General features: G+C 31.6%; 4 protein-coding genes across 4 annotated transcripts; 2 read left to right on the top strand and 2 right to left on the bottom strand.

Moving 5' to 3' along the window:
- The first annotated feature begins 1,536 nt into the window (after nt 1-1,536).
- LOC148313526 (uncharacterized) lies at nt 1,537-3,246 on the top strand. Its single transcript, XM_088261494.1, has 3 exons — nt 1,537-1,736; nt 2,627-2,820; nt 2,979-3,246. The coding sequence occupies exons 1-3, from the start codon at nt 1,626-1,628 to the stop codon at nt 3,025-3,027; spliced, it is 354 nt and encodes a 117-aa protein (XP_088117620.1). The 5' UTR covers nt 1,537-1,625; the 3' UTR covers nt 3,028-3,246.
- Nucleotides 3,247-8,496: 5,250 nt separating this feature from the next.
- On the bottom strand, nt 8,497-14,179 carry Tpr2 (Tetratricopeptide repeat protein 2). The gene is made up of 8 exons (XM_088261483.1): nt 14,017-14,179; nt 13,612-13,862; nt 12,500-12,698; nt 12,142-12,280; nt 11,936-12,053; nt 10,837-11,254; nt 9,519-9,688; nt 8,497-9,296 (listed from the first exon to the last, which is right to left on the bottom strand). Exons 1-8 carry the CDS (start codon nt 14,088-14,090, stop codon nt 9,187-9,189), a joined length of 1,479 nt encoding a protein of 492 aa, XP_088117609.1. The 5' UTR covers nt 14,091-14,179; the 3' UTR covers nt 8,497-9,186.
- A 1,671-nt stretch (nt 14,180-15,850) lies between these two features.
- Nucleotides 15,851-20,294, top strand: ncm (pre-mRNA-splicing factor nucampholin). Its single transcript, XM_088261899.1, has 5 exons — nt 15,851-17,221; nt 17,301-17,964; nt 18,199-18,337; nt 18,827-18,965; nt 19,909-20,294. Exons 1-5 carry the CDS (start codon nt 16,027-16,029, stop codon nt 20,190-20,192), a joined length of 2,421 nt encoding a protein of 806 aa, XP_088118025.1. The 5' UTR covers nt 15,851-16,026; the 3' UTR covers nt 20,193-20,294.
- Nucleotides 20,295-25,408: 5,114 nt separating this feature from the next.
- Nucleotides 25,409-27,356, bottom strand: CycY (cyclin Y). The gene is made up of 2 exons (XM_088261503.1): nt 27,317-27,356; nt 25,409-27,117 (listed from the first exon to the last, which is right to left on the bottom strand). The coding sequence occupies exon 2, from the start codon at nt 26,972-26,974 to the stop codon at nt 25,964-25,966; it is 1,011 nt and encodes a 336-aa protein (XP_088117629.1). The 5' UTR covers nt 26,975-27,117; nt 27,317-27,356; the 3' UTR covers nt 25,409-25,963.
- Between the last annotated feature and the right edge of the window lie 196 nt (nt 27,357-27,552).

The raw sequence follows: 27,552 nt of genomic DNA on the forward strand, positions 1-27,552 counted from the left end.
AAATGCCGCCCATACAATACCTGCATTGCTCCTGTTCTCTTATACAGCTGTGAAACATGCACCTTACAAGGGCCCAGAGCAGCCGTGTACTAAGCTTTGAGAATAGGTATCTGCGTAGAATTTTAGGCGTGTGGTGGTTTGACTTTGTGAGGAATGAAGAGATAAGGCATATGACGCAGCAAATCTTGGTCACAACTGTGGTCAAGAAAAGGCGATTCAGTTGGCTTGGCTATGTACTCCGCATGCCTCCTGTGAGCCTTAATCAAGCTTGCCTCTTTTACAACGCATCAGGTTCGCGCCGCCCAGGACGACCACTGCTGACAATTCGTCGGCAGTTCTCGTCAGAACTTCGGGACGCGGATCTGACTTGGAAGGATGCAAGGGAGCTGGTAGCCGACAGAAAAGCATGGAGACAGTTTGTGGACTCCATATGCTCCACCTAGAGAGCGGATATGGTTTAATAATATCAAGATAAGCTCGATGGAACGGCCAGGAAACAGAAAGGAACTATTATTACCGTTACGCTGTTTCACCACAGGGGTAGGCAGAGACGATGTAACACCACACTTTTCTATCCCTACATACACTCCTCGCTTCCTTCACCTCTATACATCGCTCACTCCTTTCAACAATGTCAAATATCAAAAATCGTCAATTTTTAGCTGTGCATGTTTTCGGAATGCTCCGAAAATGTACTATATCCTAGCAAAAGCGGCACATTTTTAACTTGATATTTACCCGCCACTGGGCAGAAAGTGTTGTTTTTGCATTTTGAAGAAAAGGTATTATTTTTTTTTTAAATATACTGAATATTATTCAAATGGAGAAAAAATATTCAGGTTTTACCTAATAAGATCTGTTGCACAGTAAAAAGTTCAATAAAAAAAAAAAAGTTCAATGCCTTGATATTTATTTTGAATCAATTTTATTATATTTTTTAACTTTAAAAACGATCTCCTGAAAAATCAAGCTTTTTGATATATGACCTTGTTAAAAGGAGTGAGCGACATGCCCTCCAATTACGCAGACTTTTGACACCACTAGATTTTAGGTTCTGATCTGCCAAGTCTATTTCGGCCATCCTCGTTCTGTTTTCCCGTTCACATTTGCCACATATACTTTCTTAGTATCTCGTTATCCATTCGCCCCATATGTCCATACCACCTTAAAGAACTCTTCTTAATCTTTTCGATTATTCCTAGTTCAGCCTTAGTCCTTTCTTCGTAGCCTTACATTCTTATTAAATATTAATACTATGATAGTTAATATACGTACTATATTGTTCAGTCCAAACTGACACACCTGTGTATATAATTATTATTATAGGGATTTAAGAAAATACTTCTGAGGTTTATGTGCGCAAATCAGATAACTGTTTGGTTCCCAAGAATTTTGGGAAAAGATATATCTGGGATCAACATAATGTATGTTCCCGCCCTTCTGAACTAGGCGTTTACTAAAGTTCTTAAATAGTTTTTCAAAGCTTAGATGGTACTTACTCATGCTTAGAGAGATAATATTGGAATTAGGAACATATTCATTTTTGTTATATTATGGTAGTTCCTTTCAAGGTTTTTTTAGATGCGTTAATTATATAAGATTGACTTGTTTCAAGACTTTTACAAATGGGCAAATTGAAATGGGAACGGACAACACCTATACGTAACGCTAGTTACTATGGATATATAGTTTCTTCAGATTATTATAAGTACCAACAGGCACCATGGCAGTTTATGGTAAGTGATTCATCTTGTGACTATACATATACATATATATTCAAACCCTTATCCGCACCCCAATGGTGCATAGGGCACTCCACTTTATCCGCACCCCAATGGTTCATAGATCACTGCATCATATAAACACTATACATATATATATTTTGTCCGCCTCTGTAGTGTAATGGTCAGCACGCTCGGCTACCGTTCTGGAGGTCCCGGGTTCGATTTCCAGGGGGGGTCAAATAAATATTAGTGATTTTTTCACTGTAATATTTATTCAATATTACCCTGGACTGGTACCTGAAGCGGAGGGCTGATCACCTTTCCTTCATGTGTTAACGATCAAGATAACACTGTGTTTATATGAAGCAGTGCCCTATGCACCATTGGGGTGCGGATAAGGGGTTTAAAAAAAAATAAAAAAAAAAAAAAAAAAATATATATATATATATATATATATATACATATATATATATATATATATATATATATATATATATATATATATATATATATTTATATATATATATATATATATATATATATATATATATATATATATATATATATATATATATATATATATATGTGTGTGTTTATATATATAACACACTCTACAATGTTCCAAAACAGAACTTATGTAAGATAATTTTTTATTTATTTATTCAGTAAATCAGTTAAGTAATTGATTTACAAGATAATGATAATAATAAAGAAATTAAGGAGTACCAAGGGTTAATCCTTAATATCTTTCTCATCTCATTACAGCTATTAATAAAAATACTATAAATTATTTTGAGATTTTATGTACCGATTTATTAGCTAATGAAAAACTTAAAATATCATTTTACGAGTATTGTACATGTATTTACATTGTATTGATTATACTTTAATTAAATATTTAGGAAGGAAGAGCTAATATGTATTTACTACTTGCATTTGAATACCAGCGCATGTGGATTAAAGAAAGAGATTTATGGCAGCAGAAAATGCGTCCACCAGAGACCAATAAAGTAGATTTGGTAAAAAAGTATGTCTTGTCATTTAAATCCAAACCTAAACCACAGAAAGAAGAGAAAAAAGAATTTAAAATGAAGAAGTGAGTGTGTATGATACAAGTGTTAATTAATATTTATACTTTTTTGTGGAAAAAAAACTATTAAATACTTATATTGCACTTTATATTTTATAAGTTATGTTATAATGTTTTTCTTTTTAATACTTCAATATTAACAGATAAATTACACATTTTTGCAGATTCCAAAACATCCCAAGTAGAACGGTTTCCAAAAAGAAGAAAGATTAAGAAAAAAATCAATATTCAGGAAATGTACTAATACGAAATAAATTGTACACCTTGAAATGTATTGCTAAATGGCAAGTTTATTCTGGTTTTATAATATCTTAAATAAAGCAAAATCTTTCAATAGTCATTATTTGCAACAACATTATATAATCAACTTAAAAAATAAATTATAACTGTCGAAACTTTTAGTATATTATGTACAATACAAACATCAAAATGGAGGCTTCTTTTCATTTCACCTCTATATAACAAATTGAATTAAATTTAACCAGGACTTTCTTCCAAAAATAAGCAAAAATGCATATGTCCAGGTTCTAGTGTTTGAAGATATTTTTGTATACATGTCTTAATTACATTTTTACACATTGGCTACGGTGAAGTTTGTTAGATAAATGTAATTTAATACAGGCGATTTTTGATTTGCAAGAATGATGACAGAAGTGTTTATATATTTTTTAATTTATGATGTTGAAGGTAACCGAAATGCACAAATATGTGTATACCACCGCAACATAAGGTTTCTGAAATGCACAAATATGTATACACTGTAACCAATGTGTTATGTAAAAAAATGTTCATAGTAAAATAAGTAAGATTTCGTTTTTTTTTTATATTGAGAAAAAAAAAACTGCTTAAAAATATATGTGGGAACACTATTTCTATAGTTTTATAAGAAAATAATGCAAATTAGAAATTTATGATTTGGGAACTTTTTCATACTTATTTGTTTTAATACCTCTCTGAACCTATTTTGGCTCAGTTCAGGTTGTTTACTATGACAAATTGTATTACAAAAAATGTAAAACACCATTTTTTGCCAAAATGAATATGACAGCATTTTGAATTAAAATAAGACATTAATGGTGTTAAATAAATTGATTTCATAGCAAATATTTCAAAGATAAAAATAAATGAATAAAAATGTTCATGAAGTAGGTAGGTAGACGATATTTATTTATTCATTTAATTAAGAGAAAACAGTTAATGGAATATTAAAATATGGTTGTTATCAAGCTGGCCTATATCTAATGGAGCATATTAATTATACACACATGTGTTAAAGATGGGTTGCTATGTTTTGTATGACAGATAATCAGTATGGGTATTGCCAATTACAAGAAGTTAAGTTATTATATTTTGTCACTAGATGACAGTGCAGTGATACAATACAAATAATTAAATTTTCTGTACTGACGATAACCCAAATGATCAGATTCGCCAAAATCATAAATTATTATTGTGTATGGAAAACCCATAGGACTTTTTTTAATGGCTATGATAATTACACAATAATTCCATCCCCACTAAGTAATAAATCTAGCTTTCCTAAAGAAAGTTATCCAGTATTTAGATACTAACTGAAAATGTGTCAAAATTTTTACCCAATTAATAAACCTCTATATTTCCTTCTTATATTCTAATGAAATAATTCTTCTTTTGTTACAATAACATTCTTTCTCTAATCATTTTTGCTCATCGGGGACTTCTTAAGTGTAGAACATACATATTTAAGACGGTTTACATACATAGTAATCATTGTTATAGGAATAATAATGTAATATCTTGAGGCACATTGGTTTTTGTAGTTGGAGTCTAAAGCATGCAAAAACTGAATGCCAATAAATAGCATTAACTGTAAGAAATATATCATATCATTACTAACACCATTATAGTTGACCTAACAAACAGATATTTGCATTGTCCATCCAGGGATATAGATCTAAAATGCATGTAACATTACAGTACTGGAAGTACTTAATACTCCACATACAAGTGATGCACCTGTGTATGTAGGTAAGCAGTATGTTCATGTCATCTCTGATGGTGTTAGAAATATGACTTTTTCCTTTTTGATATTACAAAATTAATTATGAGACTGTAAGTAAACAACTTATTTTTATTCTAAAATGAAACAATAAACATTACCAACAATATCTGAGCTCGATAACATATATGTAGTAGATCAACACGGTCATACTAGCCAAAATTGATGACTTTTTATGTAAATCTCCTTGAACATGAGTACGATTTTCAAATTAGATAAATAAAATAAAAAACATTAGATTTTTAACAATTTAAATCAAGTACGTGAGGATATTAATATTCGTAAGACATAAGGATATACTAAATGCATTTCAGATAAATAATTATTTGTCTTTTGGGTATATCATTGTACCACAATCGTAAAACAATTTATTTATATTATGAGGATTAAAGTACTGAAAATGATAAGTAAAACAATTGGAATGTAATATTATTTTCGAAAATCCTGATATTTGGTAAATTGTGCAAACATTAGAGATCACAGACACTCCCTCAAAATATTTAAGCGCAAATTGAAGCCTTCCTCTCTTTAAAGTGTGTATCTTCATCAAAATTCAGTAACGTAGTTGCTAACTTACATATGCACTTCTAAAATACAATTGAAATACACTTTTACAGGATTGTGTGTAGCAAGTGCCAATGACATTGTCAATAAAAGATATAAACAATCTTCAAGTGTTATATACTCATTTAAAAATGAAAAGCAACATATTTAACAGGTAATTAAGAAAATCTAACAAATAAAACTGTCAAGAATATAAACCGGCAAAATACACTAAATAGTTGTATTCATGTGGTTTTAAAAGTAAATTCAACTTTGAGTTTAGTAGCGGGTAATTTATTCAGACTAAAAGCTTTAAATAACAGGGATTTTAGAGTTAACGTTTTTTGCCAGTATGTATACCCACGATATATTTAGATGAAAATAAATATTAGATTTTAATTTAATTTTTTTATAATTTAGTATTTCAGAAAACCAAATAAAAAGTTACTAATTTCAGTTGCATTTTTTGTAGGCAGGAGAAAATTATCTCTATTCGGATTTATATTTTAGAATTACATATAATAAAAACCTTACTGGTAGATAAAAATACAAAATTATCAGAAAACATATAACTGATTAGCACAACTGATCTATCAATATGTAAAGTGAGAATGCATTATACGGAGTGCTACAAACATGAAAATACATTATATAATCACTCTTAATACTATGCACATAATATTATGTATTCGACATTCTTCTTTCTCAGTTTGATAGTATGTCAAGTGTCAATTTTTTTGCTTTGTTGTTCAAATGTCAGTAAGTGAACAGAGTAAATTTAAAAAAAAGTAAGCAATATATTCTCTGCATATTAAGCAAAGCATTATTAAATTTAATCAAATTATTCCTCTTGGCTTTGCATGTCAGCTTCAACTGCATCAAAGAATGACAATGTAAACAATGATGAGATTATGATTTTTAATGAATCTTTCACAATGACTAAAAAATAAGTATTATTCTGTAACACATATATTTTAATCAAACATAGTGTGAGATACGAATATTATTTTACGTACATATTACAAATTAATTATATTTCAAAACAAATACCATAAAATATGTTGAGCTACATTGATTACTTTCATTTATTGAATCGGCAGTCACTTTGTGGAAAAATCTATCCATTTTTAATCAATGTTTTACTTAGTAAATACCACTATTTCTATAAATAGGGTATTTACTAAGTAAAACATTAATTACATTAACCCTATCCACTCCAAGCCTGTATTGATTTTTACTCCACCAGCTCCACGCTAAAATTGTTTTTTATTTGTAAATAAAACTTTTTTACTTGTCTTAATTTTTTATTGTATGAGTTATTACATGGAACTACATTATAATTCTTAATTCTAATTTTTATAATTCCTTTTGGTATGGTATTTTTCAAAATAAATCCCGGGATGACTATTTCGCTTAATTTTTTTAAACATTATGGGACCGATGATTTTTTCACTAATACAGAATCAAGCTTTAGAAAATAAATATCACAAATAATCCATTCAGTGAGTCTGCACGAAAACAAATACGATAATTCACAGTTGGAGATAAGATGTTGACGACAGCATGGTGCGATAACAACTACTGTTCTTTATTAACACTGACACCTGCGCCTCTACCTGCGGTCAGGCACGGCCCAAAACATAGTCTATCCCTCCATCATACTAGGTACTAAAGTGTCTTAGTGCGATTCTAGAACATATCTTTCAATCGTGATTAAAAAAAATATACACATAATTAAAATGTGACTTTGTTTTAAAATCACTATAAATATTTTATTATAATTTAATTATAATGTCTACCGGTTTCGAAGCTAACTGCTTCTTTATCAAGACTGGTTAATACTAAAACACTATCTACTTAACAAAATTAAAAATATTTTGACGGTTACGCAAAGGAGCTTGGGTAGATCTCAAGTGGCTTTATTTTTTTGTGTTGATTAGCAGTCACAGTCGAGAGGGATCAGGGATGTTGAGTGATTGGAAACATATTTAATAACTTAATTTTTCTAAAAGTCCGTTGTTGAATTTCGTTAAGTTAAGATAGTGTTTTAGTATTAATCAGTCTTGATAAAGAAGCAGTTAGCTTTGAAACCGATAGACATTATGATTAAGTTATAATAAAATATTTAAAGTGATTTTAAAACAAAGTTACATTTTAAGTATAAAAATGAAAATCACAAAGGTAGTGCTTCAAATATAAATTATAAAAAAAAACTTAAGTAAAAAAAAGCCTACTGTTTTAAAATTATCCACAAAAAGACACATTAGACTATGTCAAGTGACACTCGACATTAGAGTGGTAAGGGTTAAAGGAAAAATGACCATATGCATATACATATTGTGAAATTATATAAAACATCTATAATACTGTCTGATACTACGAGGTAAAACTTTAAAAAAAGAAAAACAACCCACTTTAATGAAAAATAAATGTTTTTATGAAGTATAGTTCTTGGTAGTTGAAAATTATATGACAGCAGAGTTGAAATAAACTATTAAAAATATGGTAATATACATTGTGTCTATCACAGGCAAATTTTTATGTACATCGTATAAACAATACAGGGACATACACTGTCATAACATCACATTTGAATATAAATATTTTACTAAAAGTGATCCGGGTATTTGTCTATGATAGTACACTTAAAATAATACATACACACATCCAAAAAAATACATTTCACTTGGGTTCAAAGTTATTTAACATAACCGTGTCAAGGTATTTCCCCCCAAAATTTTGCAATAATGTGAGTAATTATTTGATTTTCGCATACAAAATCAGGTTTGGTATAAAAAAGCTATATCTTTTGAACTAAAAAAGGTTGCATATGAATGAAAATGTGCTAGTTTTTTTATAATCCTCGTGTCTCTTCAATATAAAATTTTAAGAATAAGCAGGTAGGTATATCCTTCGAGGTGTAACAATAAGCGATATTCGACAGGTACATTTATACAGCCTGTGTTTCAATGTTTCCCGCATCTACTGCTAATTTGTATAAACCGAGTTTTGTCCGCTCCCGATTTTAAATTGTAATTTTAATAAAACATGTTTAAACGGCTCCTGACAAGAATGTGTTAATATCCCATTACAAAAAACAAGTTTCCTCTTGTATTTAGAAACAATAAAATAATGACGAGGGTCTTAATATGATCTTAGTGAAAGTAATATAAATGATAATTTAACAGAGCTATTTAACTTAAACCGTAAATAAACACAATGGCTTTTGGAATTCCAACCAACGCCACATGCATACTAGAAGTAGTTTTAAAAATATCAGAATTTAAATAATTTATAATTTGTAATAAACAGTAATTATATGGATCAGGCCTTTTTTTTATTTCAGAAGCTGATCTGTTAATTAATATACATATCAGTTTTTTTAGAAAAGTTGCAAATTTATCTGTATTTCAACAATTTTAATTGCCAGAAAACAAACACTAATTAAAAACATAAAAGGGTTAGTGTCTATAAACACATTTTTAATATAAACATGAATCTATATATAAAACCTCTTCCAACGGCACATAATTAACTGTGGCAAGTACATTTCCACAACATTCTTGAATCTGGCTTTTAAGTTTTATAAAAACTGTCACTTTCAATAAACATAGTAATTATTACTGTTTCTCTCACAATAATCGTACATAATATACAACATTTAAAAGGTTCTTATATAAAAAATTCCATTTTGGCTAAATTATTATTCTTGCCAAAAACTGAAACTATATACTAAAAATTGTTAAAACCATCAATTAAATCAGGATTGTGTATCCACTGAGACTAAAGCTTTAGCCAAACTGGAAACTGACTCCGCCCGGGAATCCTGAAGAACTTCCAAAATTGAAGGGAGTGCCCCCGCCACCAAAGAAGGACTGGAACATCATGTTTGGATCCATTTCTGAAAAACAACAAGTCGCTTATATTTTTCAGCTAAACTTATATTATTCAGCCTTATATTACATATTCAGTCACCAAGATGTGGGTTTGCATTTTAACCTTGAAGTAGGTGTGATATTTTGTTTCCAACCTATTTTTTTTAGCAATCAGTTGAGGTTATCTATCCTAGCAAGCGTCATATAAACAATAATGAAACAGATTGAAAAATCAGTATATGTCATACCCTGTTCTCCGTGTTCAAAATCATGTCCACAATCATAGGGATTTTTTTTCTTGGGATCACTAAGAACTCCATAAGCTTCTCCCAGCTCCTTGAAGCGCCGTTCTTGTTCTAGGCGTTCTGATTCTGAAGCACCGACATGACGATCCGGATGTAATACGAGAGCTCGTTTCCTGCAATAATTAATTTATAGCCACTTTAGGTACTCATATGTGTTGGAGGGGCATAATATTGTTTAGTAATATACTATTTAAATTCATCATGGTTTTCAACCCCTGCATTGTTGTATATATATAACATAGAATTTTGTCTAGCCACCCATGTCTGATGATGTCGGTAACGACAAAACCCAGTCACTAATCAAATAAAATAAATGTGGAAAAAATTATGAAGTTGGTATTTTATTATAACAAATTAATGTATCATTTCAGTAATGTGTCAAATATCATTCTATGAATGGTAGCGCTGCATCGACCTACAGCGTATTCAAAGCACTAACTAAAAATACATTATTCAACAAACAAAAAATGTAAGTAAAATTTTCATGCGATAGGGAAAATAAATATGTCTACTTAGTGGAATAGAATATTGAATATTGTAATAGGGAAGGAAATGTTTAATTAAAAGAATTAAAAACAAATGTACACATTCTGTTAGTTATATTTTAATGACAAGATATCGCTCACTCCTTTCAAGAACGTCATAAATCAAAAATTGTCAATTTTGAGTTGTGCATGTTTTCGTAATGCCCAGAAAATGTACTATATCCCAGCAAAAGAGGCATATTTTTAACTTAATATTTACCCGCTACAGGGCAGAAAGTGTTATTTTTGCATTTTGAAGAAAAGGTATTGTTTAATTATTTTTTTAAATATACAAAATATTTTTCAAATGGAGAAAAAATATTCAGGTTTTACCTAAAAAGATCTTTTACACAGTAAAAAGTTTAATAATTGGCTCGATATTTATTTTTAATGCATTGTATTTTATGTTTGAACTTTAAAAACGTTCTCCTGAAAAATCAAGTTTTTTGATTTATGACGTTCTTGAAAGGAGTGAGCGATATGTATAATTCGATTTTGCAAGAAGTTAGTCATCTGAGGAATTTAAAAAAGACAATACATTATTTTTCCAAATTCTTACCTCGATTAAAAACTCAGACGTGTTGTGTATCAAAAATTATCATTAGTTTTATACAAGCAATAATCAAATAAATAAGAGTTTATACAAGCAATAATAAAAAAAAACTTAGTTTTATAAAAGTAATAATCAACTAGAGAATAATTTTCAGAGTACATATAAAGTTGGTTGGTTATATTACCTGTACGCTTTTTTAATTTCATCTTCTGATGCAGTCTTTTCAACACCTAGAATCTTATAGTAATCTTTGCGTTTAGATTTCTTTAAAGCAATTTTTGCATCGTGAAGAAGTCTTTTATTAGTCGGGCTTTTGTCCATTTTCAAAGCTTTTTCATAATCCCTCACGGCTTCTTCGTAATCCTCCAGATCTGTGTGACATTTGGCTCGTCTCAGCAAAGCTTTAAGGTAAGTTTCATCGAGGTTTAAGGCATCGGAACAGTGTTGGACTGCTTCCTTGATTTTGCCAAGCTTGGAGCAAACGGTCGCCTTGTTGAAGAATAGTTTGGCATTGACAACTTTGTTGTGTGTATCGATGGCCAAGGCTTCGCTGTAAAGGTCATACGCATCCTGCCACTTGCCCATCTTGAAAGCTTCATTACCTAAAATCAATTTTATTTCAAACAAATTAACCAAGGAAAAGAGAGTATATATACATGTATATATACATACATATATATATATATATATATATATATATATATATATATATATATATATATATATATATATATATATATATATATGTGTGTGTGTGTATTAGAGATGTTATATAAACAAAATGATAAGATAGCGATGCGGATGGAAGTGTGATGGAAGAAGTGGAGGACAACTACACAAAATGTTTTAAGGACAAGGAGAGAGGATTGTCACAATCCTTAGCATTGTGAACAACGACGCAAAATAAGAAAGAGTGGAGAATAAGTATATATTTACATTATTTAGGAAAATATTTTTCGTTTGAAGTACATGCACTATTTTTCGTTTGAAGTACATTTTATAATTAAGAACAATATTCAATTAACTTGACATTGGCAAATGCAATGTATTTCATGTGCAACGCCACTCTATATTAAAAAAAAGTACATGCACAGAAATTAAAATAAATCTGATGATTTATGACCTCGGTGTAATTAATATAATTGCTCCGTATTTATTTTCTCGAATAAAAATCAATTTGACTTCAAATATGGATAATTTGTTTTGTTATATATTAAGCTATGTTCGACTCAGTGAAACACAAATATTTTTACAGAAAATGTAAAATAAAAAGAAAATATTACCTTCTTCTTTTTTTTGTCTGAGGAGTTTCGCTTTTTTGTAAAATTCCATAGCTTTACGGTGATCTGGAGCCAGTTTCAGTACATGTTGGAAATGTTTTAAGGCTTGTTCCACATTATCCTAAATTACACAAATATTGATCAATTATTGAATACTTTATTGACGCTATAGTAGTTTTAACAGAAATAAATTCAAAATAATAAATTACCTGATAGTAGAGACACATTCCACGAACAAACAGCGCATCAGCATTAGAGTTATCCATTCGCCAAATATCATTGGCTATCTCCTGGGATTCTTGGCATCGTCCGAGTAACGCCAAGCATTCCGATTTAAGAATTTTTATTCTAAACAAAACAAAGATTATTCAGCTATAAATAAATGACAATTTCCGTAGCGATCGCAGCTCTCGTGATCACTGCTGTAATATAAAAAAATAATAACATATTTCCAGTTAGTCTTACCAGTATAACATATGCTGTACATATTTGGTATGTAAAATGCATAAATAAAGTGGTTAATTGGATATCTGGCTTGCAAAATCAATATTGGAAGTATTATTGTACCTGTAACTTGCGGGACAGTATTCTAGGCACCGATCCATCAGGAATACCACTCGCCGGAAGTCTTTTTTATCGTAAGAAACCTGCCCTTCTTCTTGAAGGCGCTTCACCTCCTGAAGGGCGGACACTTCTGTAGCCACACTCTCCATTCCCCCCAACTCCCCAACACGAGCAATGGCCTGCTCCACTCCCACCAGATCACCTGAAAATTATTATATAAATGTTTAATTTACCATTTAAAACATATTAATCTGCTGGAGTAAGATAATGGAGTAGAACAAATTAATTAAATGTAGATGAATACTTAATAAAAAATAAACGTTAGAAGTGGCAAATAAATATATAAACCTTGTCATTTGTTTTAAAGGATATTATGCCATTGTTTGTATTGTAAGTACTTCTAATCGATGTTTCAGACTCTATTGCAGGGAGATATATTTATATGACATTGTAAAAAAAATGGTTTCATTATTATTTGAATAGTGTGCAATACTATGTGCATAAAGTAACACAATAAGCTATAATATTCTTGATAAGATGTTACACTAGAGATTGGAAGACAAGGTTACAAAAACAATCAAATTTATAACCACAGCATAACATATTATGTATTTTATCACCACAATAACAATGTAGTATTTTCTTTGTCGAGTATTGGTCAAAGATCATATATTAATTGCCAAAAATGTTTCTTCCATGTACCAAATGTACCCAATTCCATGTACCAAAACTTTCAAGTATAAGTAACATACCACAAAGTTAACAATGCAAAATAAATATTTAAAATACAAAATATAAGTATAATTGTTACTTACTAATTGTAGTATTTTACACAGAATACCAAAAAAAAATTACAAAAACATTTCTTGTTTTAAAAACCATTTGTTTCCTACTTAATTTATAAAATACTTCAATTGTTATATATTTATCCTCTGCACTTAAAAATAGTGAATAATAGCAAAAAGTAATATATTATTACATCGAACATTGAATTTATACAAATAACTTTATTTTTTAAATTCAATAAATCCTTAACATACCATCAGTATTTGAAATGTCAAGGTAAATTCATACTTGCATATGCAGATTGTATTGTAAAAGAATAGTAAACAAACCTAAGGCGAGACAACACTTGGCAATGCGGACATAACCCTTGATAAACCCACTGTCCAGAACAACAGCTCGCTTAGCATCTTCCAGTCCATCTCTATATTGTCCAAGCATTACATAGCAAGCTGATCTATTCCCATAATACGAAGCTTTGTCTGGGCACAGATTTATAGCTGCAGTATATTGTACAAGTGCAGCTTTGTAGTTTTTAACTATGTACAATTGGTTACCATGTTCTTTCTTGTCCTCAGCCTCCCTAAAAGAATACAAACGATGAATATTTCGTGGGTTTAAACCCGATTTATTGAATAATACCGATATTATTATAGTCTAAATCAGTCATGGGCCGTTGTCATTGTTTTATGATATAATAATGTCAATTTGATACAATACGTGGATGTCACAACAACCTTTCAATATCTTTCGGAGCAACATCTTCTATTGTAGGATCTAAATCGAAGACCACAGGTTCACTATCAGCCATTTTCGTGTTGGAGGAGCGACGGAAAATTTTAATAAAAATCCTCTTCCACCCAAACTCGACCAAAGATTATTGAACTCAACTCGATGTTCACGTCGAAAAGCACAGAAACGATGAGAAATGGGCGAGTGAAAATATTGTTTCTGGAATTTACTACTACTTACAAGTAATTAGTGATGGCCACCAAATAACCTTCCAAATGCGAATTAGTACCGTCATTTGGGGTGAATGGAGACGGCCCGTGGAATCTCTACTCACTCTAAATGACGTAAGTACGCATTTTTTAAAACTAGCCATAATTTTTTTTGTTGCTCTTTTTACTATTTCACAGGCATGAAGAGCTCTAAATAAATCTCTTTTGAACGCGTGAATTACAATATGCATATTTAAAAAAATCTTATCCAAGTAATTGTTAGGGGTGGGGGTGATGGTACACACATCGATAATTTGGAGACTAATTAGTCTTGAAGAGGAGGATCTAGATCACATATTCTTTGGGTGCCCGTTAAATGATGGCTACCCGTGCTTGCTTTCAGACATTTAACATTCCAATTCCCACTAACATCTTAACCTTATTAACCTCCCCTGACAAACTTGTACATAAAATAATTTGTAAATATTTTTAAATGAATTGTATAAATTTGTTAAGGTGTATGATAAATGTAAAATAACTCACTAAACAAACTAACATTACTACTAAAACTAACCCCACTAACAGGAATACTAACTCTTGAAAGTCAAATGTAAAAAGGGTAAATGAAAAATAGCTCGACACTGGCTAGGGCTCAACAATTAAGGAGGGTAAAAAGCCATCAAAAGGAATAAAAAGAAGAAAAAAATTAATCCCTGACTTTAGATTCATCCATAATTTCCGGTGACAGCGAAGTTCTATCTCTGTAAAAATATAAAGTTAAGTGTGTTTCTAGAAAGTAGTGCGATGCCACAGTATAAATACAAACAAAAACAATAACGAAACTTACTGCACACTCAAAAATAAGATTTAGCTAGCATCTGGATAAAAAATAAACTGGATGGCCCCTCATACTCGTATGTATTTACGAATATGTTAACACGTGTATAGAAAATATTCCACTATGTCTTGAAATATTTTGTAGCTTCACATTTTCTTCTCCTCTTTAATGTCTTTTTAAAATTAAAGAACTATTATCAAGAGTTGATTCGCCTTGTTTAGAGATATCCTGAAGAACCAAGGTTTTTTTTCTGATAATGAAGGAGTAAATGAAAATATATCTTGTTTGATTTGGGTAAAACTTTCTTAATATTCCTGCCAAGCGTAAAATAATATTTTCTTAATAATTATAGGGAGGTTATCGATATATTGATAACTCGCTCACATATATTGGATGCTCTATAAGGACTGGGATTTTTTTTCATTCCCAGATTATAGAGAATGTATGTTTACCTAGCCGGGAGGTCGCAAAAAATGCATTGCTAGTTTGAAAATAAAAACATACAACTGTAAATTTAATAATTTATTTACTTTGTAGCGTTAGATTTGGTTAGATATATACAATCGATATAGTTAGAAAATCTCTCCATATGGTTCTGTGGTCTGAGCAGGTCTGAGTTTCATTTAGGTACCCGTACAAATTAGTTAGTCTTTGGTCTCATTTGTTGATTTTAGTAATGTGTGACATCTATATAAATTAGTTTGTCTTTGGTGACATTTGTGGTTTGCAATAAAAAATATAAAATATAAAATAGTTAGTCTGTGGTGGTTTGCAATTATATAAATTAGTTAGTCTGTGTTTGCAATTTACGTCGCTAGTCGAGGCAAAATGTCAGAATTTTCTAAAATCAAAATATAGGGTAGCGCGCGTTTATTCTAAAATTTTAATAATATTTTCATTTCAATTAAGAATTTAACAATTCGAAGTATATTTATATATATATATTATATTAATACATCTAATTTAAAATGTCGAGAAGTAAATCGCCCGTTAACGGAAAGCGTGATAGTCGACGTGAACATCCACAAAAAAGGGATCGTTCTTCACCGAAAACTGTGAAAGATAGCGTTGTGAAATCGAATCGAAAAAGGTCTAAATATGCACGACGATCTCGTAGCAAAAGCCCGAACTTTGAAAGACTACCTTATGATTCCAAACGTAGTCGTTATACCGACGATAAGTACTCCGTCCCTAGAGAGGAACATAGAAAAACTTACAAACGATATTGGGACGATCAAAAAGTCGACAAAAGTAATAAAAGTGAAAACGCTGACCTCGAGTATGAAGTTGGGTCTAGGTATTATGATCACCCCGAGAAATCCTCAAGGGCAGAAAAAAAGGAAATTAAAAACAGTGTCCCTGTGCGTCCTAAAAAGGAAAACGATGTTTTAACATCCAAGACAGGTGGAGCCTACATTCCTCCCGCTAGGCTACGGATGATGCAAGCCGAAATTACTGATAAAAGTTCAGCTGCTTATCAAAGAATATCTTGGGAAGCTTTAAAAAAATCAATCCATGGCTATATAAATAAAATTAATACTGGGAATATAGCAATTATCATCAAAGAATTGTTAAGAGAAAATATAGTGCGAGGGAGAGGGTTGCTTTGTCGTTCCATTATCCAAGCGCAAGCAGCATCGCCCACCTTCACCCATGTCTACGCCGCTCTGGTGTCTGCCATCAACTCCCGCTTCCCTAATATTGGGGAACTGCTCCTGAAACGTCTTGTTATGCAGTTCAAGAGAGGATTTAAGAGAAATGATAAATCCATATGTATTTCTGCTGCCACTTTTATAGCTCATTTAGTGAATCAAAAAGTAGCGCATGAAATCTTAGCTTTAGAAATATTGACTTTGTTGGTCGAGAGTCCTACAGATGATTCTGTAGAAGTGGCCATAGCTTTCTTAAAGGAGTGCGGACAAAAGTTGACCGAAGTATCGACCAAAGGGATAAATGCCATTTTCGAAATGTTACGAAACATTCTACACGAAGGTCAGTTGGATAAGCGCGTCCAATATATGATAGAAGTTATGTTCCAAGTCCGAAAAGACGGTTTCAAAGATCATGCGGCTGTATTAGAAGAATTGGAGTTGGTCCCCGAAGAAGATCAATTTACACATCTTATAATGCTCGACGAAGTGACAGACACGCAAGATATATTAAGTAAGTTCTATTTTTGCTTTGACTGTATTCACTTAATATTAGACTAAATATTCATCATATCGCATTAACCTTTTTTCAGATGTTTTTAAATTTGACCCGAGTTATGAAGCGAATGAAGGAAAATACAAAGAGCTATCTAAAGAAATTCTCGGAAGCGACGCAGAATCAAATTCTGATGATGAATCTGAGAACGGAAGTGAATCGGGTTCAGAAGTGGAAGAAGAAAATCAAGAAAATACACAAAAAGATGGAGTCATTATAGATAACACAGAGACTAATTTGATTGCCCTGCGTAGGACTATTTACTTGACTATTCATTCCAGTTTGGATTTCGAAGAGTGCGCTCATAAACTCATGAAAATGCAACTCAAACCGGGACAGGAGATGGAACTTTGTCACATGTTCTTGGACTGTTGCGCTGAACAAAGAACCTATGAAAAGTTCTATGGATTACTAGCGCAGAGGTTCTGTCAAATCAACCGGATCTACGTCAATCCGTTTGAACAGATCTTCAAGGATTCCTATGGCACTGCCCACAGACTGGATACAAATCGTTTAAGGAACATAAGCAAATTCTTTGCTCACCTTTTATTTACGGATGCAATAAGCTGGGATGCTCTCGATTGTGTGAAACTAAATGAAGAGGACACAACTAGCTCCAGTAGAATATTCATTAAAATATTATTCCAAGAGCTGGCCGAATACATGGGTCTAGGCAAACTAAATGAACGATTAAAAGATCCGTAAGTGTTTGCACTAAATCACCTTCTTTATATAAATTGTCCTACAAAATTGCATATTATGTAAAGATATATTAATTTCAAATATATCACTGTAATTCAGAGTATTAACCGTTGAAATATGTAAATAATATAAATAAGTAACTACAATGAATAGTTGCAAAACATTTATAAGGGTTACAACAGTAACTCGGTCAAGAAGAGTTAGATATTACATGTTGCCTTTATTTATTTCAGAACGCTCCAGGAACCGTTTTCGGGGATATTTCCAAGAGACAACCCTAAAAATACTCGTTTTGCTATAAACTTTTTCACCTCAATAGGGTTGGGAGGACTAACAGATGAACTTCGTGAACATTTGAAGCAAACTCCCAAGGTAAGTTATCTGTAATATACATATAATAATTTTGTATTTATTTATTTAACTTATTTTACAACGTCTGTATGAAACACTAGGAAACCATTGACTTTTACTGAATTCCATTAAAAATGGGAAAAAAAGTATTATTTTGTATATCATTGCTACAATATTACTATTATTCGAAGCAGTGGTTATTTGTAAATATGAATTATGTAATTTGTGAATTAGATAACAATCAAATTATTCTTTAATTTTATAATGATGAAAGCAATATGAAATAAATATAATGTGCCGTTATTTAAAATAGTGCACAAATGCGTTATTTTGCAGTAATTTGCATGGTTTAAAAATTTGCATTAAATATATTTTTTAAATTAATTTATTAATTAACGAGTATGTATCAATTTTAAAAAAAATCTAGAAATCATCCAAGCACACACATGTAGTACACACAAATATAGTATTAATTGCCCTTTTTTATGTAACACAATAATTACTTTGCAGACTGAAGCTTTACTACAGCAAATGAATATAGCAACAAATGAAAAGTCTAGTTCAGGCTCTGGTTCCAGTTCCAGTAGTAGTGATGATTCCAGTTCTTCGTCAAGTGATTCATCATCTTCAAGTGAATCATCATCTTCTGGTAAAAACTGGGTTATGATTTTTAAATAAAATGTGTAATTAAATATTTGCATTCCTTAGATTACTGGTGTTGTAATTATTTTGAAAGGTACGGAACCACTAACCACTAACGGAACCTGTTGTAATTATTTTGTAATTAAATATTTGCATTCCTTAGATCACTGGTGTTGTATTATATAACTGGTGTTGTAAATAAAACAAGGTTTTTGTTGGATTGAATTCTACATTTATATATGTATATCTTAATACGTGACGCGTTTCGTCTTCTTAGGACATTATCAAACACAATAATGTCCTAAGAATGTGTTTGATAATGTCCCAAGAAAACGAAACTCGTCACGTATTAAGATATACATAAATAAATGTAGAATTCAATCCAACAAAAACCTTGTGTTATTTTGGATATATAACCCAACAATTCAATATGGAATTCTACCAACTGTCTGCAGTTACAATAAATAAGTTGTAATTATTTTTATTTCCGATCCTCCATTTTGGATAAAATTATATTGTGTTCAAATATATTCCACTACTAAATCCACAATTCAAGGGTAGGACTGATCACCCTACGGGCGTTTGTCCACTACACGGAATTTTACTGTCCGGCACGTCAGTTAGCATTTTAAAACGATGATTGGCTTGGATTGGCTTGTGCTTTTGTCCATCTTTCTTCGGATTGGAGCTCTTGATCGGTGCGTGAACACGTTGCGCGTAAATTAGATCACGCTGAATTATCGTAGTCGCTTTCATTTTTCAAAACCGGACTGCCGGACGGTAAAATTCCGGGTAGTGGACAATCGCCCTACCAATTGAGTTAAATTACATCATAATAATGCAGTGCCCTATGCACCACTTAAGTGCGAATTTAGCCGTAAATAAAATTTAAAATGAAATAAAAATAGAAAATAAATGGTCATTATAGATTATTTCTTTTTTTATTCCAGATGATGATACAGATGGATCTTCAGAAAGTGAACCAGATCGAAAGAAAAAAACAACAGAAAAGAAAAAAAAATCAACACCACCTAAAATTAAAAAGAAAGTGGATAATGATAAAGACAAACACTCATCGAGGACATCTGAGAATCGAAACAGACATAACCGTAAATCAAGTGGTGATAGGAGCAGTAGATATGAAGATAGAAGTAAAGGACATGGAAGTCAGCAAAGGAAGAAGGAGGACATTAAAGAAGGAAGAGAAAGTGATCACAGGAGGAAGAGGAAGTGATTATTGTATCTAGTGGAGTCAACTCATCAATCATTCATTCATTCAAATAAATTTCCATTAATTTTGTATTTTAAGATGTCAAATAAACTTGTGTCTTTTGAAGTATTATTTTTTCCTTAAACTTAACAGGTTGATAGTAAATCCTTTTAGATGTTTATGTACATATGTAATCATACTATATTATGTGATAGCTGAATAAAATATTTTCTTAGATGAAAATTACTTTTGTAATATGTTGCAGAATAATTAGATACATTTTGTCAAATAAATACCAGGACTGAGTAATTTAAAAGGCTCATGTAAATGATTTTTAAATTTTTTTTTTTTAACAAATACCCTACAATGACACAAAGTTTGAGTGCAATTTGTCATTATTTGCTGGCATTGGTTGTACTCGGGTACATGTTGGGATTTTTAACTATGGAAAAAAAAAAACTGAATCCAGAATTTGTCTAAAATTTTGTGTTTCAAATGAAATTTCTAGTCTAGTTTTCGAGTTGAGACATGTTGAAAATATTGCAAAAAGCCTACGGTGACTACTAATTGACAACAAGACCATTTGAATAGTACAAAGTGTTCAAAGAGGGTCGTGAAGTGTTTAGAACTGCCCTGTCCTGGACGTCCTTCAACGTTGAATACTGAAAACAAACGTCGACCAAGTGAAGAAATTAGTGTTTGAAAATCGTTATTAATCATACCACACATACGAGCGTACGTGATACGCGCCTTTTTTCCACACCATTGTGCTTACCCTGTGCCAAAAATATTTAATGCGAGACAGAGGGAACACGCTAATGAAAAAGTACATCAATTCCGTCCTAAAAGCACCTATTATGGCAATAAAATCAGGTATGAATACAATAAACATTGTTTTCATAATTCTGTAGAAAAAAAAGATGACTTTTTTCTACAGAATTAACTCGGAAAATAAGCGAGAGTAAGGTGGTTAAAGCTTGAGAGACCTTTCATGTGAACTTAACATTTCTTTCAAATTGGTTTGAACGATATTGGTGGATGTTTTGGGCATGAGACATGTCACAGTGCAGATTGTTCCAAAGGCGCTGACTTTTTTCAAACGCAGCAACTGCCCCCTTCAGACTCAGTGGATTGACAACTTTTTTCATAATTATATATTATTTTATCATTATCATTTCCATATCATAATCCATTCTGTATAAGCGCCCTTGAGGTAGTATTTTACGAAAATGGCGCTATATAAATCATCCAAAATTATTATTATTATTATTATTAACTCAATTGGCTAAGGACATGCTGAAACGAGTCAGAATGGTCCCCACATCATAGAGCGTATTGTAATTGGTGACAAGACATGTGTTTATGAGTATAACATGCAAACTAGCCAATGGTCACCGGCATAGAACTCCTTTTGACTCAATTGAAGATGTAAAACCAAATTCGCAGAAAGAACTCAAGCTGATTCTGTAGTATGCATACAAAAAGTGCACTGATTACTGGATTGTTCGCAGAAAAAAATATATCGATTCAGAAGAAGTCTATTCTAAGGAAGATTCAATAAATTTGGAAGAATAATCGATTAGCTATTTTTTTTTTTGACTCAGTTCCTATATTTATTTGACAGAATTTAATTTTCAATGTAGGTTTGAATAAACATCTTTAAATAGAGAATTTTTCAGAATGTGAATTTAAAGCTTTATCATGACATGGGGATTTTTTTTCACTATAAAATGTACGATATTTTGTTATATTTTACCCTCAATACATATTTACTGCTTTGTCTTTTTGATAGTACATATTGGTATTAATTATTATGTATGTTTAATTCTATCCCCGTGTTGGGACATTCAAACCAGATGGTGCAATTGACGTATTTTGTTAATATTATTTTGAACACCTATTTCTACTATGTTTCATGAGAATCATTGATTTTTTTCATCACAACAAATTTGATTTGATTAGAAAGCTTTGAAGATTGCATAATATATAAATACTTAAAAACAAACATTTCTACTATGTGTCTCTAATTCTTGAAACAAGCGCAACTTACTATCACAATTTGCAGTACGAGCAAGTTGTATTGTATATCTTTTGTCTGGCTACGGCAGCTAACAGGATCAAAATGGCTTAATTTTATTATGTTACTACGAAAAATATTATTCTTCCTGATTATTTCTGCACATTTCAATATTATGAATAAAAAATTGTTACTATGTTATCATTCAGTTCAGAGAAAAATAGGTTTGTATATTTGGTACCGTGCTGGCACAAACTGTGTGCCAAATGCGTAGTAGGCATTATCAAAGGCGTCACAGGCTGTGTGGTTAGCTGCAGGTAAAGAGTTTAAATTATTGTTTCACTTTTTGTTCTTGCCAAACTTTCGTAGATTCAAGTGAGACGGAGACTCCGGCAAGTGTTTCAAAGGAACAGGAGAATGTACGTTCATGAATTTACGAATTTGTATATTTCCATCTGTTTTTAATGAGTTGTATATGTATTCTTTAGAAAAGTTAGTCCTAAAGTGGGTGTGTCACCCTCTTGAGTATGCTGGAGAGTTCTAGGAAGGTGCTTATATCTGGTGGTCAGAGAAGGCAGCTGAAGAAAAAGTGGGTACAGAAATATTGTCTAGGATCCAAAATCTGCAATTTTTTTCCAAACCAAGACATATGGTAAGTAAAGCATTACGTCAATGTGTGATTATCGTGTTTGTAAACATTGTGAAGACGATCATATTGTGTGGCTCCTCTAGTCTTACCTAATTAGCCTATCTGTTCAATATAAAACCCTATTTTCGCTAGTTTAACTGGAAATTAAACCTGATATTACGGTAATATAATAATAATTTGGATAATTTCTATAGCACCATTTTTGTAAAATACTACCCCTAGGGCGCTTATAAAGACATGGGTAATAATAATAATAGGATCATGATGATAATGATATACAAAAAATAAATAGATCTAAATGTCAATCGGTCTCGGGACGTCGAGTGGGCGTCTGGAGTCTGGAGCGGGGAAAAGATGAGTACACAAATTGTAACGCCTTCCTCTTGATCCTCATGAGCTGGAGAATGGCCAAGGTGTTGGCAGGACACCTCCCTGAGCGATGGTCGTCACGCTGGAGGTCAGCTTGTAGAGCTCCTCGGCATTGTAGATGGCCAACTTCTAACTTTCAGACTAGCACAGTTCAAACGGGACTTCACTTTTATCTTCTTTTGCCGCCCTTCCATGATCTGACATGATGGTTTTGTCTCTGAGGTTTTCTGCATTCGCTTTCATATGAATGGGAGCTGGCGTAATTGAGGTAGTTAAGGTTGTAATATAATTTCATAAAATTTAACTGTTTAAGCACATGTTCTAGGATCGTTATTGTATATTTTTATTGCAGTCATTTATCCCCGAGACGCTAGGGGTTTCGGATGAATACATATTGTAAATTGTAACGTACCTTTAAGGGATGCGGTTATGACTATACTATATATAATGTTGTAAATTTAATTGTACATGTCAAATTTTTTTTTATTGTACCATGGCTTTTAGATATCCGTGCAAGTTTAGCAATCTGTGTGAAAATGCATATTTTTTAACATGAGTTTAATTATTGAAGTATTAACAATGTTTTAAACTTCATCTTGTCTTTCTGCATTAAATTAATTTTTGAGACAATTTCTGACTCCTAGTGGTTCTATTTTAGTATGGTATATAATTATGAATTTTTAGTAAGTAATAATTTCTATTACTTTGACTTTTTACCCCTTAGGAACATTCCAAATAAATTCAAACAGTTGGATTTTTGCTATATAGTTTTTTTAGAACATTTCTCTTGGCTATAATGCTATAAAACGTTGCAAAGTTAGTCAATTATCTATCAAAATCCAAAAACTACTTACTGATGCCAAAGTTAAGTTTACATATTAAGCATTCCAAAATAATGATGGTTTTAAACACCTTTGACTTAAAAACAAGGTTCAAATTATTAAATAACATTCAAAACAGTATTTTTACAAACAATATATATAGTTTTTATGTGAATTTCTCAAATTACTTTACTGGAGAATTTTTATTATGTACCTGATATCCTCAAGTATTATTTATTGTTGGTCTTAGATCCTGATTGATGACTTAATTAAAAAAATTATAAATAAAATCCCAAGCCTAAAACAAATTTGTACAAAGTTCTTAACACTTACATACTACTATGTACTACTTTATGCAAAGCACTCATTTTTCGAAGATTACGAATGAACATTCTCAATTCTTATCTTTTGTCTAGTGCATTACCATATTAGACACAGTTCTTAAACTCGAGTTTGTGTATTGTTCACATATAAGTAGTACTCTAACATTTGATTAGAACCACATCTTAAGAGTTTAAACAACCTTTACAAACATGCTGATATGTTAAGTCAATATCGAAATATTCAGGCTAGTTTTGAAGTTCCTAACACTTACTATGTGTTTTATAGGAATGTTACTTATATTGTGTTGAAATACATTGTTTTGATTCCTGCTACCTCATTAGAATAATAATAAATGATAATTTCTCTTTCATTTTATACTCCAAGGTAAAATTATAAGCGTTCTACATGCTAATCACCAGTGCTAACTAATTATCACTGTAACAACATATAATTGGCTATTACACCATACTTCTTTTATAGAATTGAACCTAAGACAATGTGAGTCAAATCTATTAAATAAAACTTGAGATGAAAAATAACTATAGATACAGGTACACAAGCATCAATTCAGAGTGTGAAAGTCCAAATGTGGTGATTGGTATTTTATACACGAGAATAAACAGTTTAATTTTTTTATTACTACAGCATTTTATTAACTTTTTTTTACTCACATTTCTTGGTGGGACTTCATTTTATATAAACGACTAAATAGGTTTTTCTCCTTTTATTTTGACTAATGACCGATATTCGTCATTATCAATATCATCAGACTGGTGGGAGGCAAGACAAAATTTTATGTCATATACAAAACAAGTCTGTTTTTATGTAAATATTATTTTAATACATTGCTTAAATTTATTTAAGTTGAATTTGTTTCCTCAGAGAAATTTATATAAAATCATTGTTCAAAATTCACGCCTTGTTTTATATGACATAAGTTTTTGCTACCTTTCAGACGATGTCAGTAATGATGAAACTCAGTTCATGGTCAAATAAAATATAAGTAGAAGTATTTTGTTCTTACTCAGTATTTTGTTTATGTACATGTGTATATGTTTTTTTTTTAATTTTTAGTAAAAAAAATCACTTTTGCTCAAAGTTCTCTTAGGGGTTATATACAATTTCCACTGACATCGTAAGTTGTCCAAAAATATTGCTTTAAGTGCAAAAATTTTGTAGAATAGCCAAACAAGGAGAATTTTCAGCGATTTTATGTATCCAACTATTCCCTCGTTCAGTAAAAATAATAATTAACTTTTCAAAAATGTTTACTTAAATGTATTATCCCCTGCTTAGTACATTTTCCTGTGAGCAAAAGTATATATTTTTAATATAATTTTTTTTTCAGAAAAAATAAATATGGGAAAAAACATTACAAAATCTCAACCCAAGTACATAAAATCATAATTTATTCATCATATCACATATATTATTCATTTATAAAATTAAAAGGCAGTTAGTATATCTCGTTTAAAAAATATTATAGAAAAGCTTAGGAGATAAAGTACAAACTGTTTTATGCTCTATAAATATTAGCTAAAATTTAAGTTGACACTACAAAAACTTTGGTTAAATGTTCTTGTTTTAAACAAGTCATTTCGTGAGAATAGTGACTTCAAGAAAGTATGGCAACACTTCTTCTCGGTCCTCCGGGTTGGCTAACATTGTCCATACTCGACCACTTTTTGACACCGTTCTTCAGAAGCTCCGCATTGATCTTGTCTTCCATCACTCGAGACATAGCTTCTAACTTCTGCGCGCGGTCCTTGCTCAGAGGCTCGCTCGGGAACGACAAGTCATTCGCTTCCGCTAAAGTACGAAGGTCAAAATAGTACTTAACATATACACTAGAAGGAACGTTGATATTAAACTGCAACATTTCTAGAAATTGCCTTTCCAATTCATTCATATCCTCTACAGTAATATCTTTCAAGATTTGGCAATAATCCACATTCCAAACTGCCTGATCGTCCCACACCTTGCTCGCTAAAAGTATGGCCCCCAGGACAATTCTCTTCCAGTTGGAGGGAGCGATGTCCAATTCGGCGCAGATCAGTAGCCTCTCCAGGTACACCAGCGTGATGATAGCGCACTCGGCGGTCAACTGAGCGGCATTGAACAGTGTCCTGACGAACTTGTAAATCTGCCTGTGCTCGGGATTGTACTTCTCGTAATCGTCACTTACTCCGCCCCGGGTGAGAGGATGGAGTTTTTCATCGAAAATATCCAATTGTCTTTGTGATGTTCTGTTCTTAATATGATAATATATAGCTAAAGCTACACACTTCACTGTATTTTTAAGATTAGGTTGAGATACTGTACTGTCATCCAGGTAAATGGTGGAACATGAACTACTTTTCTTTAATTTTGTATCTGCTATCTGATGCTGACTTCTCTTTCTGGTGATACCATTCTCCAGCGACGCCTTCGACCTTTCCATAAATATGGTCCCGGTCATAGGATCTTGTGACGGGTCAGCATCTCCATCATCTGCCTCTCTTTCGCTAATGTGCTGGAGGTTAGTAACACTCACTTCTCCTTCTGGGAGATGCTCTTCTGGTGTGGCTATATCCTTCCTTATAGGCAGTGGGCTACTATAAGAACAGCAACTGCTCTGGTTCCCCATTATAAAATTTGCCTGCTTAAGAAGCAATATCTAATATACACTTAACGTCAAGTTACTGGTGCACATTGTACAAGAGTGAAAATCTTATAAGGCGCTTAAGCCTTACTTTCGTCTCAGGAACAATTCATCATGAAAGGCGGTTTCTGAAACAATACAAAACAACAAAAAAACAATTACATGCCAACCCAACCCATTTCTGTATTGTAAGATTTTTACATTCTGTTTATTTATTATTTTGACTGGTATTAGGGAACTTCAGGGTAAAAACAGGACAAATATTAACATTTAATAAATAACATCTCATATATAAGCTTATATTATAATTATTTTTAATAGAAATACCTCCACAATGCCGCCGTCAAATCTTTGGAGCCACATCCCCGAACCCAAAGATTATATACTAGTAAAGATTGATATCTTTGTCAAATTAGTATGGTAAATGATTATACGTGTTGAAAAAAATCAAGAAAATTAAATATTCTCACTATTCACACTAAAAAATAACCTACGCAGAAAAATCAGCTGATCGATGCACTCGACAGCCTTATAGAGAAAAAAAGGAAGAAGAAGCTCAAATG

This window comes from Brachycentrus maculatus, unplaced genomic scaffold (assembly GCF_059751285.1).
Source record: "Brachycentrus maculatus isolate JH-2025_06_01 unplaced genomic scaffold, ASM5975128v1 h1tg000010l, whole genome shotgun sequence".
In the NCBI taxonomy this organism is placed as follows: domain Eukaryota; kingdom Metazoa; phylum Arthropoda; class Insecta; order Trichoptera; family Brachycentridae; genus Brachycentrus; species Brachycentrus maculatus.